Consider the following 20,040-nt stretch of genomic DNA (forward strand, 5'->3'; position numbering starts at 1 on the left):
TCTGTTTTATCTGTCTTTTATTTATTTATGTGAGGCCTAATGGCTATGGTATGTACTCACAGAACGGTCCCCACAGAAGTTCTTTAGAGCTCACTAATACAGCAGGATCACTTCCTCAGAGGCACAAGCATATCTGTACCCATGTATAGCTTCTCCATGTATTTATTCTCTTGTCACTTTAATATGTATCGTAACGTACTCAGATGGATCATTGTGTTTACCAGCGTAAATTGTACTGTCTATATTTATGTATGTCTAACATTGTGTCCTGTAGATTGTTAATATGGCTTGTTGTCATCCTAATGAACTATAGGCTTGCAGTACCATTAGTTACTGGTCACAAGCTGCTCAGTAAACCCACAATAATGCACTTTCATGGCCCAGATGTGGTTACTCAGAGAAACCATTAAATATATGGCCATAGTTTAACGATGAAATGACTGGCAGCAGACTGTTGAAATAAAACATATCTCCTAGAACACACATAACTGCATACTCTCTCACTGTCTATTTCAGTTATAGGGATTTCAGTTACAGTGGTCTGCTATAGTCCTTTTGCTCTTGAGAACTCTACAAAGGATCTTGATAATGCATAATGCTTGACGTTACAGAGAAATGCCCTATCTGTTGTTTTAAACAGGTAACAGGTAGATATGAGATTACCATAAACCATTACAGATATGGATTACAATTTATATATACATTTACATCTATCTAATTGAGGTGTTCTCTATTTCTTTTTTTAAAACTGGCCAAAGAATATATCAATGTACAGGTGTGTACAGGATGGCCGGCTCAGGTATTGACCAAACACAGGTACCATACAGAGTACAGCACAGGTATACCGTCTGGTTGTGAGCGGGCCACAGTGCCCTCTGGTGGGCATCAGAGCAGACACAGCATATGGTGACCTCAATGTGTCTGGGATTACCCAGCGTTGTGGCTGGGCCAGGGCTGAGGCCATGACCCATCTCCTAGAAGGACGTGTGCTAGGGGGACATTCCTAACCAGATTATAGTCCCTTCCTGGTTTAGACCTGCTCATCGACCATACAGCCATATTATCACACACTGATGGGAATATCAGATATAAACACCATTTACATCATCATCATCATCATCCTCATTGTCATAGGAGCCACAGGCTGTCTGGCTGGGTTACAGGTCTGCAGCACCAGATATCCTGGTGATGGTCGACACCACACTGGAAAAAGAGAGTAAAGGGATATGATGTACACGTCAAGGGACATGATGTAACAATGTGTGTGTGTGTGTGTGTGTGTGTGTGTGTGTGTGTGTGTGTGTGTGTGTGTGTGTGTGTGTGTAAAAGTAAAGTGCGTAAAGTGACATGATGTACATCAAAGGACATGATGTAACAGTACAATCTGTTGTACTCTGATCTATGGAACACAGGGTTCAAGCACTAGGGTTAAGGGGTCAGTTGAATTTCAAATCAGTCAATTCAGGAAGTAAATTAAATAACAATTCAATGATTGCAAATGGGGAAGTGATTTGATTTTTGTAAAATCAAATCACTTCCTGAATTGGCTGTATTGAAATCGAATTGACCCCAACTCTGTTGACATGTGATCTTCAATACATTTTGAACCCAGAGAAGGCTGCAGGGGAGAAAATAGGAATGCAGAGTAGAGTATTGATAAATAAAGGTTCAATCGTGTCTATGCATCATATTTCTATCTGCAACATTGCACCCTATTGGCAGGGTCTGGGAGCTGCTGTACAGGGTCTGGGATGTATTGTTTTGATATTCCTGAATATCACTAGTACATTTCTGTAACACTGTTCAACACAGTGTGATGCAAGTATTTCAAAGCCTTTAACGTCATGTGCAGAATAGCTATGAAAGTATACTGCTATCAAGGGATTTATTATGTAATCAGGGTTTAATGGGGATGGTGTGTGTGTGTGTGGGGGGGGGGGGGGGGGCATGTGTTAGTAATATTATCTATAATAGGTTAGAAGAACAAGTATCACTGACTTCACAACATTCCAGTTAGTACATTTTCCACAACAACATAGGGGAGAAGCTTTTGTTCCAAATGACATGAGCACAACAGAAGGGGCAGGCCTCGTGTAATGCCCCATGATAACGGTAGAGGGCGCTGTCTGCATGGTGGACATTTTCTGTTGCAATGTCACTGCAATATTGGTAGACAAACATCTAACAAAAGCATTGACAGGACACTGAATAAATAATGGGATGTTATTAAATGTATCATATCTGTTCGATATCTACTCAAGAAATATGTATCTGATTCAACTGCCTAAAATCATTTTTGCCGAACTGTTTTTCACAGTTAGAAAATACTTTATATGAATTAGGTGATTCCTCCCTTTGGAAAATTAATGTGTGACAGTAGGCTATGGTGAAATACCACAATCTACTGTGAGGACAGTGACTACGCTAAATTGTGTTTGGATAAAATCAGTAATACTTTACACTCTCTCTCTCTCTCTCTCTCTCTCTCTCTCTCTCTCTCTCTCTCTCTCTCTCTCTCTCTCTCTCTCTCTCTCTCTACTGGCAGGTTGACTAGACTGGATGGATAAATGATTGCCTAAGCACCACGGTTCATTAACAAAACAAAAAGACACATGAGATTCATGATCATAGCCTATGTTGTACATCTGTGAATGGAAACATTATGACACATTTTTTAACCATTATTTATCAAGGTTAGTGTCATTGTGAGATATGATCTACTTTACAAGAGATCTGGTATGTGAATGTGAAACCAAAAAAATCTGTAAACAATTTGCCAACAAGGTTTTGGGAGGTCACTAAATCAGACTGATCCCAGTGTCACAAGGGGCCTCTGACTCTTTAGTGTTTAAGATCTAAAAAAAAAATCTAAATAAACCCCTGACCCCTCACCCTAGGCTACTCCTGAGATCTGACTGGATTGCATAGGTGTTAGCAAAATTCAATTTATTTTTATTTATTTTTAAAGTCCATCTGGCTTGGTTATCAGTGGGTAACATAGGCGCTAAGGACCACATTGCTAAGACCTATCTAATCCTCACAGATCTACAAGTGCCTAGTAAGTAGGGGCTAGGGGTTGATTTGGGGATTGTGTTTATGGAGTTCTTGATTCTTCCCACATCCTGCTTACACCTATCCTATTTTTTCAGCTATGCTAATACCTAAAGGGCAAAGGGTTGTTTTCGCCCAGAGCTTTTGGTTGTGGCTCTTAAACCCTACAAATAGATAGTATGAGAGACGTGCAATATGAGGGAGGGGATTCACCTTGATGAAGAAGAAAAAAACAGCACAGCCAATGGTCCATGTGGCCAAACTATGATTGGATATCAAATGCATCAATCCAAGGTATTGACCATTGAGAGGCATGGGGTCCACATATGCCTATCACTACGCCTCAGATAACTGGTCATTTAATTGTCAATCACCAAAAGAACGTCTCCGCCTCCCGAACACTTCAATGAAACTCCGTGAAATGCCATTGCTCAACCGTATTGACGTAAAACACTAATAACCCATAATGATTGGCTCAATTGCCTGTCAACGACCGTCAATCTAAATGATTATCCAATTGGAACCCCAGTCTGGCTCATTGTTCCTCCTGCTTGTGCATGACGCACCGGTCACGTGTTGTTTGTGCTCTGGTCCGTAGAGATGTGTACAGAGAGGGAGAGGGGAACAGATTGCTAGCCAGCTAGCTGGATTCTACCGATTATAGAAACAGGGGTGAACGTGGTCATGTTGCAGACGGTGGGCTTCATTCCGTAAAAGCCCCGTACCCATTGGAATAGCTGTTTTTTTTCTCACGAGGAGGCCCGGACGGCCGTTTTATCGGAACAAGGAATAGTTGGATTACAATCGAGCCGTGCAGCCGGACTCGGGAGCCTGACTCCCAAAACAAGAATGGGGTCTGTGTCCATACGGCTTAGGTAAAGTGACCTTTGATTGTGTACTCTAAATGGCAAATTTCATGAATTACCAAGGAAGCAACGCCGCTATGTTGATGCTGGAGACGCAGCAGAGGGCCATCGGGAGTAAACCGACGGCCACGACGGCCAATGCCGACACCACAGTCGGGGAACCCCCTTCTCCCTTAATTAATATCGGCGGCGGCGGCGGCGGCTCTCGTTTCCATCAACATTTGCCGCCCTCCAACCACCACAGCTACCATCACCAGAGCATCCAGCCAAAGGAGCAACAACAACAACAACATCCGCTATCGCACCACTACCAGGCGCAGCAGCATCTTTCCGGTGAAAACATCCAGGAGTCGCCGGTAAGGAAAGCCTCTTCGTCGTCGTCGTCTAACGTGGTACATGAGGACCTCTCCGCTGCTACCGCTGGGCATCCATTCGCGGCGTCGGTGAGCGCCACCGGTTCTATAGCGTCAAATAGCAACGTTAGCGTCGCTGCTACCTCAGATGTTGTGGACGACATTCAGAAGTGTGGCTACCTGAGAAAACAGAAACACGGTCACAAGAGGTTTTTCGTGCTGAGGGCGGCTAGCCACCTAGGCCTTAGCCGGTTGGAATACTATGACAGCGAGAAGAAATTCCGGAATAGCCTGCGGTCTGCTGCCGCGGCTGCCGCGAGCGGCGCGGTCGCCCCTTCTCCCCCGAAACGGGTTATTTATCTTTACCAGTGTTTCACCGTTAACAAAAGGGCGGATTCCAAGAACAAACACCTCATTGCCCTATACACTAAGGATGAGTACTTTGCCATTGTGGCCGAAAACGAGCAGGAGCAAGAGGACTGGTACGTAGCCCTGAGCGAACTGATGAGCGAGGGTAAAAAGGGGCATTTGGACTCCGACGATTTGGACGACGGCTACGGCACCGTTACCCCCGGTACTGTTTTCAAGGAGGTGTGGCAAGTGAACGTGAAACCGAAAGGGCTGGGACAGACTAAAAACCTCACCGGTGTTTACCGTTTATGCCTCTCCACTAAAACTGTTCACCTTGTCAAACTGAACTCTGAAACGCCATGTGTCAACCTCCAACTGATGAACATCCGACGCTGTGGCCACTCAGAGAGCTTCTTCTTCATCGAGGTGGGTCGTTCCTCTTCTATTGGGCCGGGGGAGATATGGATGCAGGTTGATGATTCTGTGGTGGCCCAAAACATGCACGAGACCATCCTGGAGACCATGAAGGCCCTGAAAGCCTTCGCTGAGTTCCGGCCCAGGAGTAAGAGCCAGTCATCAGGCTCCAACCCCATTGCTTTCATCACCACCCGCCGTCACCTAGGCAACCTCCCGCCCAGCCAGACGGGGCTCCAGCGGCGGTCCAGGACGGAGTCTGTTGTCGGTACGCCTCCATCGAGTAAAAGCAGCGGGGCCAGTGGCTACCGGTTCCGGACGTCAAGCGAGGGGGAGGGCACCATGAACCGGCCGTTCCGTTCCGTCACCGGGAGCCTCATTCACCTCAACACCGCCCGCATCCACCTGGGCCGCCAGGAAGGCGGAGGTGGGGCCGGGAGCACGGGCAGCACCGGAGGAGGAGGAGGAGGAGGCCGCTACGTCAGAGCCTTACCAAGCTCCACCTACCACGCACGCTCTGCCTCTCTCCCCGTCTCCCACTTCCCCTCCACCACCAGCCCCGTCAGTGTGTCCAGCAGCAGCGGCCACGGCTCCGTCTCCGACACCCTGACCCGGCCCTCCAGTGCCTCCATCTGCGGCTCCCCCTCCGACGGAGGCTTCAACTCCTCCGACGAGTACGGCTCCAGCCCCGGTGACTTCAGGTACTTCAGAGTGAGGAGCAACACACCAGATTCTCTGGGCAACACCCCGCCAATCAGAGAGGAGAACTGTCTGAGCGACTACATGGCCATGGGCTGGCACCGCGAGGTGTTTGGCGCCGGGGGCGTGGCTGGGGGTGCGGAGACGCCGCGGGATGAGGGCACGTCCACGGAGGACGACAGGTCTTCTTCTCTGAGGAGGCGGACGCACTCTTTCTCTAGGCCTGTGGGGGGCGGTAGCGGCGCCGGTAGCGGTGGCGTGGCGGTGTACCAGAAGATGACCCAGACCACCTTCTCGCTGGACGAGTCCGTGGCGGAGGCTCTTTCTCTGGGCCGCGGTGGCGGACAGCCTTCCTCCTCCTCTTCCTCCCTCCGCTCTGACTACAGTTCCTGTTCTGAGCACAGCCAGAGCAGACCTCCCCCTCGCCAAGACCCGCCTTCCTCCTCCTCCTTCTCCTCCTCCTCGTTGAAGGAGGACAGCGGCTACATGCCCATGATGTGTGGGGTGGCTGCCTCCCCCCGTGAAGCCCCTGACTACATGCCTATGCAACCCAGATCTCACCCCCACCCCCAGGTCTCCCTATCCCACTCTCCACAGGTCCACAGCCCAGCCTTGGCTCAGCGCTCAGCCCAGCCCCATCCCCATCCCTCAGACTCCCACGGCTACATGATGATGCTACCAGGAGGAGGCAGCTCCTCTTCCCCAGTCCAGGCCAGCCCTAGCCCCCATAGCAGTAGCAGCGTAGCTGGGGGTAGCAGCAGCATCAGCAGCAGCGGTGGTGGTGGTAGTATAGCAGAGCGCCCTGAGAACGGAGAATACATGGACATGTCGTATAGCAGCAGCAGCAGCAGCGGGGGCACGGCTGGGCGTAAGCTCACCAACGAGGGCTACTATGTACTGAGCACCCCCGACACCCCTAAGTCCTACAGCCCTTACTTCTCGCTCCCCCGCTCCTACAAGGCCCCGGCCAGAGAGAGAGAGAGGGACCAGATGGAGCATGATGAGTATGTCCCTATGAGCTCTCCCGCTAATAAGCCAGTCTACTCCTCCGTAGCCACAGCCTCAACCTCCACCTCGGACAGGGGTACCAGGTGCGTGTCTGGGGCTGGGGGGGGCACCAACATCCCCCCGTCCCACCCACCACCACCGTACGGGGCGCAGCACTCTAACGGCGCTGACCGACGGGCGGTCCGCCCTAACCGCCTCCCCCTTGGGCGACGCAGCTTCCACGGGTCACTCCGGGTCAACGAGCCGGCCGCTGCCACCACTGCGGAGGGGCGGTCCTCTAGCCCCGGAGAGTACATCAACATAGAGTTTGGAGACCGGTACAGTACCCCTACCCCCCCTACCTGCCCACTGTCTGCCAGGGACACCTCACCCTCACTGGGGTCCAGCGAGCAGCGACGCTCCCCTCCCCAGCCTCAGCATCAGAACCAGGACTACATGTGCTTGGAGGTGGGGGACCAGCAGGATGGATGTCTGGCTAAGAACCAGTCCCCTCGGCCCTCCCTGGTGGCCCCATGGAACCCCCCTAGCTACATCCGGCCCCTGGCCTCTGGGGCCGGCTCTCTGGCCTCTGGTACTACTGGGAGCCACTGGAAGTCTGGAGGGACTGACGACTACACAGACATGACCTTCAACCTCAGTGGAGCAGGAGGAGGGGAGGGGTCCCGGAGCCGGAGTCCCACAGCCATGCTACAGCATCTGTGTGTGATGGAGGGGCACTACCCTCCTAACCCCCCCACCCTGTCCGCTGCCTCCACCTCTCTTCCCTCCTCCAGTCCCCAGCCCGAGCCCAGGGTGGTGCGAGCAGACCCCCAAGGCCGACGGAGACACAGCTCCGAGACCTTCTCCTCATCCTCCACCTCTGGTGGGGCAGGAGCCAGCTCCACTAACCCCCCCACTGCCAACCCCTTGGCCCCCAACGGAGCTCACCTCGCAGAGGGCTCCAAGTGGCCTGGTTCAGGCTCCTTTGACAGTGTGTGGATGTGTGTGGAGGGGGTAGGGGATGCCACGGCCCGCCCTGCCCAACCCGGGACCTCTGATCTGGGCATGGCCCCAGCCTCTTCGGCCTCCTCTGAAGCAGGGGGGAGGATTTGCCGGAACGTGTCAGTTGGGTACCAGAACGGGCTCAACTACATCGCTCTGGAGCTGAGAGAGGAGCCCCAGCAGGTGGGCAATGGAAGCATGATGCCCCCCTCCCCACTGGGCAACGTGCCCCTTCCGGAGAACGGGGCCTACGCCAGCATAGACTTCACCAAATCAGACGGGATGACTGCCGCATCGAAGGGTGAGACAGAGAGTGTGTGTGTGTCTGTGTGTGTGCTGAAGCGGTTTAGTCTTCTAGTAGTGAGTGAAAGAGTTTACAAAACATTCTCTGATATAAATAGCGTTTTGATGTTTTGTGTGTTTACTGAACAGCATACTATCATATTAATAGTACCGCTCCTTGGTGGTTATGTGTTTTCTGAAAACAACAACAACAACAACAACAGACAGTACACAGTCACATAAATAGTAACAGTTCCTCTGTGTGTCAGACTCAGAATAGCATTGTGGCTGCTTTTAGAATGCGGCCCCAAGATTCCATCACGACATGCTGTGTTGTTGGGCTTTGAACGCTCAGTTGGAAAGCATCTCCCTGATGAGGTCATGTTTGAAAAGGTAAAAACAATAACAGTTGACAAGCTTCCCAACATGAGTTTAGTAAACAACAGCAACCCCAGGCTAGTGGTGTGTAGCCTGAGATGGTTTGAAAGTTAGTCATATTTAATCTGAGATGGTGTGAAAGTTAGTCATATTTAAGTCACATCCGAGGACATTACGTCTGACTTTAAAACACCGTCACATGGTGACAGAGACTGACAACGAGATCTCCTATAGATAAACCTAAAGGAAGGAAGTCTTCATGCTTAGCCTGGTCTGTCTGTCTGTCTGTCTGTCTGCCTGTCTGTCTGTCTGAGTCAATAACCTACAGGACAACCAGCTCACATACTAAGCACTCAGTCTGACACTCGGATGGTAAACAAACTCCTGACTAATCTTATTGTGCATAAGTGTGTTGTAGCCTACTACCTAGCCTATTTTTACAATTCCAGCTCAACACTTAGGCGTATATAGTGTATGTGCGCCCGCTGCCCCCCCCTCCAGTAGTAGCAGCTTGCAGGGAGGTATGTGTGTACTGCAGTGTAAAAGGTGATAATGACAGGAGGAGAGGGATTCTAACCTATAGCGCTGTACTATACCCCCCTCTGATTGCTAATGTGACAACACTGCTTATGAACACATATAAGGAATCAGACTATCCCAAGAGGTGTGTGTGTGTGTGTGTGTGTGTGTGTGTGTGTGTGTGTGTGTGTGTGTGTGTGTGTGCGTGTGCGTGTGCGTGTGCGCGTGCGCGTGCGCGTGCGCGTGCGTGTGCGTCTGTTAGTTACAGGGGAGATGTTCCAGTAAATCCAGCTCTTGGTTGTATTTGGTGGTGTGTTGTTTAAGGTGAATGTCCTGAGGCCAGGGAGAAACTTGTGTGTGCGTCACTGGAGCGTTAAAGCTTAACACTTTGATTGTTAAATGACACACTTTAGTCCCCCCTGAAACCCTAGGCCTAGTGTGTACGGTACAGGCACGGGATAGAGAGAGAGAGCCATACAGTAGCCTGTAGAACGCCGGTAAACATGAGTTCACACAGCCAGTGTGTGTGTATTTGTGTGTGTGTGTGTGTGAGAGAGAGAGTGAACTTGTCTCACTAGTGTTAATGTGTTAAGTACAGTCAATGTGCAGTAAAGCCAGATAGGCATCTCTCTGTCTCTGTCTCTCTCTCTCTGAGCTGCAGCTCCTATCTCTGCCCACAACACAGAGCCCTAATGGCCGAGGTACTGACAGGACAGTGCTTTGTGGTGTTAACGTGTTCAGTCAGAGAACTAGTAGGGGTTGTGCAGGTTTATCTGAAGACGCTTTGACAGACCTAATGTTTGATTGGTCATCGTATATCGATTCTAAATCTAATCTGTTGTATTGTTGTTGTGTTGTTGCCTATTTCAGTTTTTCTTTCATCACACAGAGACCTTATTCCTTTCCTCTTCATATCTTTCTTTTCTCTCTCCTTCCTCTTCCCATCCTACCTTCTTGTCCCAGAGCCTGTTTTTACTTTCTCCAATTCCTCTACCAGCTTTTTCTTTTTTTTGTCATCACTTTTGTCCCCACCGTTGTGTGTGTGTGTGTGTGTGTGTGTGTGTGTGTGTGTGTGTGTTCATGCGCGCATGGGGCCAGTGAGTCAGTATTCTCAGCAAGCTCCAACTGACTCATTTGTTTATCAGGGAGCTTAGTCAGAAATTAAGGAAGGTGTGTGTGTGTGTTTTTTTTTTTCACTGGGAGGAAGAGGAATATCATTTTGTCTGATTGAGTTTGTGTCTTTGCCTGAGTGTGTGAAGGTGAGGGTAGATGATACCACAGAGAGATTCACAGAATGGAGACACTATCGCACAGATTGCAACATGTTCTGTTTGCTAGACCTGTGTGTTTGGGGGGTGGGGGTGGGGTTAAAGATTGGCTGTGTGAGTGTCTGCGTGCCAGCACAGGTCTACAAAGGCCAACTGATACCCATCGCATCAAAGCAGATTGTGTGTTTGTGTGTTTTTGTTTGTGTGTGTGTGTGTATTTGCCTGTTTGTTTTGGGAAGCAGGCTTGTTGACCCAGGCCCTGGCCAGTGGGTCTAAGTGGGTCATGGTACTAGGTAATATAGTGAAACCTTGACCTGCTGTTGCCCCCTGGCGAGGGTGTGTGCGTGTGTGTGTATATTTCCACAGAAAAGCCAACACACTGGTGCTGATAACTTGCCACACTGTTTGGGCTCAGAGGAATAACCTTTTCACTAACATGCTTGTGTCGTGGTGATAAGCTTGTTTTAGTGTATAGGTGTGTGTGTGTGTAGGTGTGTGTGTGTGTGTGTGTGTAGGTGTGTGTAGGTGTGTGTGTGTGTGTGTAGGTGTGTGTGTGTGTAGGTGTGTGTGTGTGTAGGTGTGTGTAGGTGTGTGTGTGTGTGTGTAGGTGTGTGTGTGTGTAGGTGTGTGTGTGTGTAGGTGTGTGTGTGTGTAGGTGTGTGTGTGTGTAGGTGTGTGTGTGTGTAGGTGTGTGTGTGTGTGTAGGTGTAGGTGTGTGTGTGTGTGTAGGTGTGTGTGTGTGTAGGTGTGTGTGTGTGTGTAGGTGTGTGTGTGTGTAGGTGTGCTCTATGCTGAGTCATGTAGGGTCTTTGATGTACTCTTATTGGCCCAGCATGTTGGGGCACACAGCAGGGCAACAGGAAACCGTCATCACCACCCAGGAATGTACATCCTGTGACCTGCTCTGCAAAGTGAGGCACACCTGGACTAACCCAGCTACACACATACACACACACACACACACCTGGGCTAACCCAGCTACACACATACACACACACACACACCTGGGCTAACCCAGCTACACACACACACACACACACCTGGACTAACCCAGCTACACACACACGCCTGGACTAACCCAGCCACACACACACACACACACACACACACACACACACACACACACACACACCTGGACTAACCCAGCTACACACACGCCTGACTAACCCAGCTACACCCACACACACACCTCGACTAACCCAGCTACACACACACACACATACACACAGCATCCCAGCATCCCAGCAGGCAGGCTTATACTTAGACTTATCTACTTATATGTAGATTTTACTGTACTCCAACAGCTGGGCTGTGAAACTGCTCCAGGTTTTCCACATGCTACGAATACCTTGTTACAATCTTACACTCACACTAGTGCTTTCTTACTAACCAGGTCTAATTTTCTACTTGTCCATACAGCAACAGAGTTGTCCTGCCCTGCATTCATTCACATTGTAAAAGCTCCCATGAGGGAGGGAGGAGGAGAAGGAGAAGAAGAAGAAGGAGAGGACAGGAGAGGAGAGGAGAGAGAGAGAGAGAGAGAGAAAAAAAACAGTTCATGTGGCCTAGGTTTGTCTGGCTGAGTTCTTACAATGACATTGACTAGCCTATTTTACTGGACTTCACGGGTGGTGTGCGGTCTGTTGTCTGGTTTTAGTTACATAGGTTACAGACTTAGCGACTGGCTACTCTCTCCTAGCCCACACCATAGGGCCTGGAGCCTGGTTAAAGAGAGGATTCCAGACTGGTAGCCAGAGCTTGGAGTCTGGCAATAGCCTAGTCCTGTAGGCTAAAAAGGGTCAGAAAGAGGTTGCTGCCCTTTAGGTTACAGAGGGGTAGAGAGGGGTAGGGAGAGTTACAGAGGGGTAGGGAGAGTTACAGAGGGGTAGGGAGAGTTACAGAGGGGTAAAAAGCGTTGAAGAGGGTAGCTGCCCTTTCCTACCCCACATCAGTCTATATTTACTGCTTTATTTTCAGACTGACGTGTATTTATGAGCAGGGCCCAGGCATGCACTGAGACTGTACTCTCCCTACTGCAGCCAGGTAACAGGATCTCTGTGTGTGTGTGTGTGTGTGTGTGTGTGTGTGTGTGTGTGTGTGTGTGTGTGTGTGTGTGTGTGTGTGTGTGTGTGTGTGTGTGAGTGTGAGAGAACGCGCGGGTGTGCGTGATCATGAACCTGAACTCTCGACATGTATAAATACATACACACAGATGTTAATATGATTACATGTCTATTACTTGACAAAAGCAATTTAGTTTTTAGTATTCCATCCATCATAGGGAAACAACATCCAGCCAGCACATTATTAGGCCCTAACATTTCCACATCAGTTAGGCTACTCTTTTCCATGGTATTGTCCTCCCTAGTTTCATTAGTGAGAGCAACAGGGGAGGCTAGTGGATGCAGAAATCAGAGGAAGGGCTCACCATTCCGCATTCCATTCCATGCATTACAATGGGCCCGTCCTCCGATTTCTACCTCCACAAGCCTCCCCTGGTGTGCAGGCCTCCTTCATATCGACAGTGTTATTCACAAGTAAACATGACTGTTTCTGAGTCACTGTCCTGATATCCTTTCTGCTGCATTCTCTCATACAGACTGTTTGGATGTTAGGTGACTAATACACGTTAAGCAATCAAATTCCCGGGTTGCCATATTCTTCTGAGTGCAAAACCCCGCTTTTAACTGTGTGTGTGTGTGTCTGTGTGTCTGTGTGACAAGGAGAGAGGGAGAAAGGATGAGCGAGGGAGAGAGAGCACCTTTATTGATTGGAACAAAATGAGTAGCTTTAATCTCCTCAAATTATACAAATCTTAGTTGTTCACCATTGTACAGATCTAGTTTAGCGTTCTAGCCCTGTGAAGGCCTTACAGGCTCCTCTAGCCTGGACATGCTCTGCAGCCTAAGGTCACGAGCAGCCTCCTCTCTCCCTCCCTCCCACAGCAGAACAGACAGGTTAACTGATGGTCCTGCTATATCTGGATGGTCTCAACACATGTCCACATATGCTGCTGTTTTCCTTTGCATGGTTAGGGGGAGGTAGTCTAAGGAACCCCATTCCTCCTCAGATATACCACCACATGTGACTTCTATTCCTCCTGGAGTCAGTCACATAGGGATGGAAAAGATTTGCAGGTCCAACAGGCAGCGCATGATACGCTTCTACTTGGTAGAGTTGTTGCCCCCAAGTAGCCCCAAGATCGAGTTTCTTTCCTCTGTCCATGTATCGCGGCACCCGTTGGAATTCTCAAGATGGTCCGGGGGGTTAACGGCCCATTGTGACGTCATCACACGAATTGAATCGGAATCAGAGCGTTCCAGTAATTTGACCTGGCTTCAGAACATACTTTTAACCCGCAAAGTGGTCCATGAGGGAGAGCTAGGAGTGGGGCTAGTTCAAAGCCAGGACCGTGTACAGTGTGATTTCTCTGCAAATCTGTCCTTATCAGGGTATTACATCATTCTAACATTACTGTACTCTCTCCCTCTCTCTGACTCCCCACTCGAGCCCCAGGCCTGTAGCTCTCCAGCCTGCCTCAGCCTGGCTAGGTTTACAACCCTGGGTCTACACATGGTCCTGATAAAGCAGCCTTTTACTAGTTACTCTCTCCCCGTCCCGGAGGAATGTACTGTTAGCCAGTTTTATTAGTCCTAGAAAGACACGCTGGCTCACACTGGCTCTGATACTGATGGACAGCCTAGTGGAGTTAGCCCAGTTATCCTGGTAGAGTTACTCCTTGGAAGACAGCTCTAATAGAAAGGGACACGCTAGTAGAATTAGTCATGACATATGGATAGGAGGGGTCTGGTAGAGAGGGATAGGAGGGGTCTGGTAGAGAGGGATAGGGATAGGAGGGGTCTGGTAGAGAGGGATAGGAGGGGTCTGGTAGAGAGGGATAGGAGGGGTCTGGTAGAGAGGGATAGGGATAGGAGGGGTCTGGTAGAGAGGGATAGGAGGGGTCTGGTAGAGAGGGATAGGAGGGGTCTGGTAGAGAGGGATAGGAGGGGTCTGGTAGAGAGGGATAGGGATAGGAGGGGTCTGGTAGAGAGGGATAGGAGGGGTCTGGTAGAGAGGGATAGGGATAGGAGGGGTCTGGTAGAGAGGGATAGGGATAGGAGGGGTCTGGTAGAGAGGGATAGGAGGGGTCTGGTAGAGAGGGATAGGAGGGGTCTGGTAGAGAGGGATAGGGATAGGAGGGGTCTGGTAGAGAGGGATAGGGATAGGAGGGGTCTGGTAGAGAGGGATAGGGATAGGAGGGGTCTGGTAGAGAGGGATAGGAGGGGTCTGGTAGAGAGGGATAGGGATAGGAGGGGTCTGGTAGAGAGGGATAGGAGGGGTCTGGTAGAGAGGGATAGGAGGGGTCTGGTAGAGAGGGATAGGAGGGGTCTGGTAGAGAGGGATAGGAGGGGTCTGGTAGAGAGGGATAGGGATAGGAGGGGTCTGGTAGAGAGGGATAGGAGGGGTCTGGTAGAGAGGGATAGGGATAGGAGGGGTCTGGTAGAGAGGGATAGGAGGGGTCTGGTAGAGAGGGATAGGAGGGGTCTGGTAGAGAGGGATAGGGATAGGAGGGGTCTGGTAGAGAGGGATAGGGATAGGAGGGGTCTGGTAGAGAGGGATAGGAGGGGTCTGGTAGAGAGGGATAGGGATAGGAGGGGTCTGGTAGAGAGGGATAGGGATAGGAGGGGTCTGGTAGAGAGGGATAGGGATAGGAGGGGTCTGGTAGAGAGGGATAGGGATAGGAGGGGTCTGGTAGAGAGGGATAGGGATAGGAGGGGTCTGGTAGAGAGGGATAGGGATAGGAGGGGTCTGGTAGAGAGGGATAGGAGGGGTCTGGTAGAGAGGGATAGGGATAGGAGGGGTCTGGTAGAGAGGGATAGGAGGGGTCTGGTAGAGAGGGATAGGAGGGGTCTGGTAGAGAGGGATAGGGATAGGAGGGGTCTGGTAGAGAGGGATAGGGATAGGAGGGGTCTGGTAGAGAGGGATAGGGATAGGAGGGGTCTGGTAGAGAGGGATAGGAGGGGTCTGGTAGAGAGGGATAGGAGGGGTCTGGTAGAGAGGGATAGGGATAGGAGGGGTCTGGTAGAGAGGGATAGGGATAGGAGGGGTCTGGTAGAGAGGGATAGGAGGGGTCTGGTAGAGAGGGATAGGAGGGGTCTGGTAGAGAGGGATAGGGATAGGAGGGGTCTGGTAGAGAGGGATAGGAGGGGTCTGGTAGAGAGGGATAGGAGGGGTCTGGTAGAGAGGGATAGGGATAGGAGGGGTCTGGTAGAGAGGGATAGGAGGGGTCTGGTAGAGAGGGATAGGAGGGGTCTGGTAGAGAGGGATAGGAGGGGTCTGGTAGAGAGGGATAGGGATAGGAGGGGTCTGGTAGAGAGGGATAGGAGGGGTCTGGTAGAGAGGGATAGGGATAGGAGGGGTCTGGTAGAGAGGGATAGGGATAGGAGGGGTCTGGTAGAGAGGGATAGGGATAGGAGGGGTCTGGTAGAGAGGGATAGGAGGGGTCTGGTAGAGAGGGATAGGAGGGGTCTGGTAGAGAGGGATAGGGATAGGAGGGGTCTGGTAGAGAGGGATAGGGATAGGAGGGGTCTGGTAGAGAGGGATAGGAGGGGTCTGGTAGAGAGGGATAGGAGGGGTCTGGTAGAGAGGGATAGGGATAGGAGGGGTCTGGTAGAGAGGGATAGGAGGGGTCTGGTAGAGAGGGATAGGAGGGGTCTGGTAGAGAGGGATAGGGATAGGAGGGGTCTGGTAGAGAGGGATAGGAGGGGTCTGGTAGAGAGGGATAGGAGGGGTCTGGTAGAGAGGGATAGGAGGGGTCTGGTAGAGAGGGATAGGAGGGGTCTGGTGGATAGGGATAGGAGGGGTCTGGTAGAGAGGGATAGGAGGGGTCTGGTAGAGAGGGATAGGAGGGGTCTGGTAGAGAGGGATAGGGATAGGAGGGGTCTGGTAGAGAGGGATAGGAGGGGTCTGGTAGAGAGGGATAGGAGGGGTCTGGTAGAGAGGGATAGGGATAGGAGGGGTCTGGTAGAGAGGGATAGGAGGGGTCTGGTAGAGAGGGATAGGGATAGGAGGGGTCTGGTAGAGAGGGATAGGAGGGGTCTGGTAGACAGGGATAGGGATAGGAGGGGTCTGGTAGAGAGGGATAGGAGGGGTCTGGTAGAGAGGGATAGGAGGGGTCTGGTAGAGAGGGATAGGGATAGGAGGGGTCTGGTAGAGAGGGATAGGAGGGGTCTGGTAGAGAGGGATAGGGATAGGAGGGGTCTGGTAGAGAGGGATAGGGATAGGAGGGGTCTGGTAGAGAGGGATAGGGATAGGAGGGGTCTGGTAGAGAGGGATAGGAGGGGTCTGGTAGAGAGGGATAGGGATAGGAGGGGTCTGGTAGAGAGGGATAGGAGGGGTCTGGTAGAGAGGGATAGGAGGGGTCTGGTAGAGAGGGATAGGGATAGGAGGGGTCTGGTAGAGAGGGATAGGGATAGGAGGGGTCTGGTAGAGAGGGATAGGAGGGGTCTGGTAGAGAGGGATAGGGATAGGAGGGGTCTGGTAGAGAGGGATAGGAGGGGTCTGGTAGAGAGGGATAGGAGGGGTCTGGTAGAGAGGGATAGGAGGGGTCTGGTAGAGAGGGATAGGAGGGGTCTGGTAGAGAGGGATAGGGATAGGAGGGGTCTGGTAGAGAGGGATAGGAGGGGTCTGGTAGAGAGGGATAGGGATAGGAGGGGTCTGGTAGAGAGGGATAGGAGGGGTCTGGTAGAGAGGGATAGGAGGGGTCTGGTAGAGAGGGATAGGAGGGGTCTGGTAGAGAGGGATAGGAGGGGTCTGGTAGAGAGGGATAGGAGGGGTCTGGTAGAGAGGGATAGGGATAGGAGGGGTCTGGTAGAGAGGGATAGGAGGGGTCTGGTAGAGAGGGATAGGGATAGGAGGGGTCTGGTAGAGTGGGATAGGGATAGGAGGGGTCTGGTAGAGAGGGATAGGAGGGGTCTGGTAGAGAGGGATAGGGATAGGAGGGGTCTGGTAGAGTGGGATAGGGATAGGAGGGGTCTGGTAGAGAGGGATAGGGATAGGAGGGGTCTGGTAGAGAGGGATAGGGATAGGAGGGGTCTGGTAGAGAGGGATAGGAGGGGTCTGGTAGAGAGGGATAGGAGGGGTCTGGTAGAGAGGGATAGGGATAGGAGGGGTCTGGTAGAGAGGGATAGGAGGGGTCTGGTAGAGAGGGATAGGGATAGGAGGGGTCTGGTAGAGAGGGATAGGGATAGGAGGGGTCTGGTAGAGAGGGATAGGGATAGGAGGGGTCTGGTAGAGTGGGATAGGGATAGGAGGGGCAGTTGTTTCCTTCACACAGGACAGTGGGGGCAGTGATGAGGTCTGTTGTCTGCGCCTGTCCTGTGGCCCTCACCCCTTCTATCATCACTGACCCCACATCCCAGTGGAGGCTGCTGGATGTAGACGGGTTCGGAGGACGGGCTCATTGTAATGAATGGAATGGAAAGAGAGGAGAGGTGGATGAGGAGATGAGAGAGGCACAGCTAGGAGAGGAAAAGAGGATGAGGGAGAGGGATGATGGGAGAAAGAGCGGGATGGGGATGAGGAAAGGACAGATGAGGGAGGAGAAGGGAATGAGGAAAGGGGTATGAGAACTAAAGTATGCAACGAGAGGAAAGAGGAGGAGGAGGCAGCTGAGAAAGGGAAGGGTGGAGAAGACATGCAGAGCCTAAGTGGTTTTGGGGTTAAAATCAAGTGGGAATAATTAATCTGAATGTAGCTAATTCCCCTCAGATTAGCATGCCTCTGCTATCTGTGGAGGCGTCATCACATTTTCCCTAATAGCCTTAAGAGACAGCAAGGCTAATGCTAGCCGCCGCAAATCTGCTAACATCATGCTAATCTTAGCCACAAATTAACGTAAAGTCATTAGCCCTTAGACAGGTCAAGACTTCCCTGTTTATGAGATGATTCACTTAGTTAAACAAATGTATTTTCTAAATGCCATAAATGTAAATGTTATGTTGTTAACCATCCTGAGCAAAAAGGACGCTGGCTGGTCTTCATTGGTTTCAGTAAACTATTAGCTTAGCTGTGACCACTGACTATCTGGCAACGTTCACAACAAAACCTGTGTGTACTCTGCCTGGAGAGAAGAGGTCAGTCGAGGTTTGGATTGTGTCCTGAGGAAGTTGTTATGGTCAAAGTCAATACCCGTGAAAGAACCCAAAGACCTCTTTCAACCCCACTCTATCTATCTATTTTTCTCTCTCGTTCTCTGTCCCTCTCTTTCTATCCCCCTGCCTCTCTCCCCCCTCCATATCTCTCTCTCGTTCCTTTCCATCCCTCTGCCTCTCTCCCCCCTCCATCTCTCTCTCTCTCTCTCTCTCTTGTTCTGTGTCCCTCTCTATCTGTCTGCGTCTCTCACCCCTCCATTTCCCCCCCCATCCCATCCCATCCCTCTCTCTCTCTGGTGTAACAAACAGACACAAAGCGGTAGCATTCCGTCCACTCCAGACCAACACAGCTGAAGCTCTCTCTCAAAGCATCTGTATTGTGGCCGGCTGGCCATTGTTTTATCAACAAAGCCCTTTATCAATGGGCTGCCTGTCCACAGCCAGGGTCAGCCAGGGCTACGGCCCAGCCTGCAGACCAGCCCACTACCAGAACCAACCGTGTATGTAGTGTGTGTAGTGTGTGTAGTGTGTGTGTGTGTGTGTGTGTGTGTGTGTAGTGTGTGTTTGTTGGGGGACAGGGAGGGGTGACTGGGTCCGTTGAATTTCTGTGAGGGGACAGTAGGGTGCCATTCCATCAGGGTACACAAACACACCATTGCATTTTAGAATCATAGACTGAATCTTTTCATTCAGCAATGAAGGTATTTTAAAGCTTTGGTTGTGCGTTTTGGGATGCAATACTGATTGATTCTCTCTTTCTTTCTCTCTCTCTCTCTCTCAGACTGAAGATGGATGGAGAAGGCCCCCTCGCTCCGTGGTTGGCTCTTGACTCCACCTACTCCCTCTGACCTTTCACCCCTGGACATGGACCCCAAGCCCAGGAATCACCCCCTCGTAAAGAAAACAACAACACGACAAAGACAGACGACGCTCGCATTTTAGTTTTTTTTTCCTTTTTTTTATGATTATTATTTCTTTTTTTTTTTCCTTTTTTTTTCTTCTTCTTCTTATTATTTTAAAAAATGTAGAGCTGGCTGTTTTGAGCTGCTCCCATGTGTAATATGACTTTAGAGTCACTTTATATCTGAACAGTACAAAAAGGGAGGTCAACACTGAGTATTGACATACGAATACAGTACAATTCAAGACTGGTGTGAACACTTGTCCTTTAGAGTTTACACACGTTATTCTCTTCACCAACTAACTCATATTTATTGCCACAATAGGTTTCAGGTGCATTTCATATATGCTTTAGTGTTTTTGTATTTGCTGAGACGGTACTGGGCGATATTGCCAGTTTTCCTGGTGAAAAAAGGTTTTCCCACAAAGCAGGTACTTGTTTTGAACGAAAAAGGTCTTTAGCACAGTGTAACATGCACATTACACACACGTCCTTGCTGCTTCTCTGCCCTCTAGGCTACGGTAACTTACACACACGCACGCACGCACACACACACACACACACACACACACCCCCTCTCTCTCTCTCTCCCCCTCTCTCCCTCACACCGGCTGCTTTCGTGTGTCCTGTTAAGGCTGGTGTGACTCCACCACTGCAATCCTCGTCAGCGGGAGTGAGATGACGCAAAGAGGTCCCTGTAACCCAACGCTCTGCCCCAGGTGCAACGTGCTGGCCATTCTTGTCCTGTGACACCCACCCAATCGGCCTGCATTTAACCCCCCACGCTTACGCACTGCTCAGCTCCACACCCCTACC

General features: G+C 50.7%; 1 protein-coding gene across 1 annotated transcript; it reads left to right on the forward strand.

Annotated features, from left to right (window-relative positions):
* Positions 1-3,955: 3,955 nt before the first annotated feature.
* irs4b (insulin receptor substrate 4b) lies at positions 3,956-19,247 on the forward strand (the record flags this gene model as incomplete). The annotated part of the gene is made up of 2 exons (XM_083667227.1): positions 3,956-8,024; positions 19,105-19,247. 2 exons carry the CDS (start codon positions 3,956-3,958, stop codon positions 19,107-19,109), a joined length of 4,074 nt encoding a protein of 1,357 aa, XP_083523353.1. The 3' UTR covers positions 19,110-19,247.
* Between the last annotated feature and the right edge of the window lie 793 nt (positions 19,248-20,040).

This window comes from Argentina silus (assembly GCF_951799395.1).
Source record: "Argentina silus genome assembly, chromosome: 1".
Lineage (NCBI taxonomy): Eukaryota > Metazoa > Chordata > Actinopteri > Argentiniformes > Argentinidae > Argentina > Argentina silus.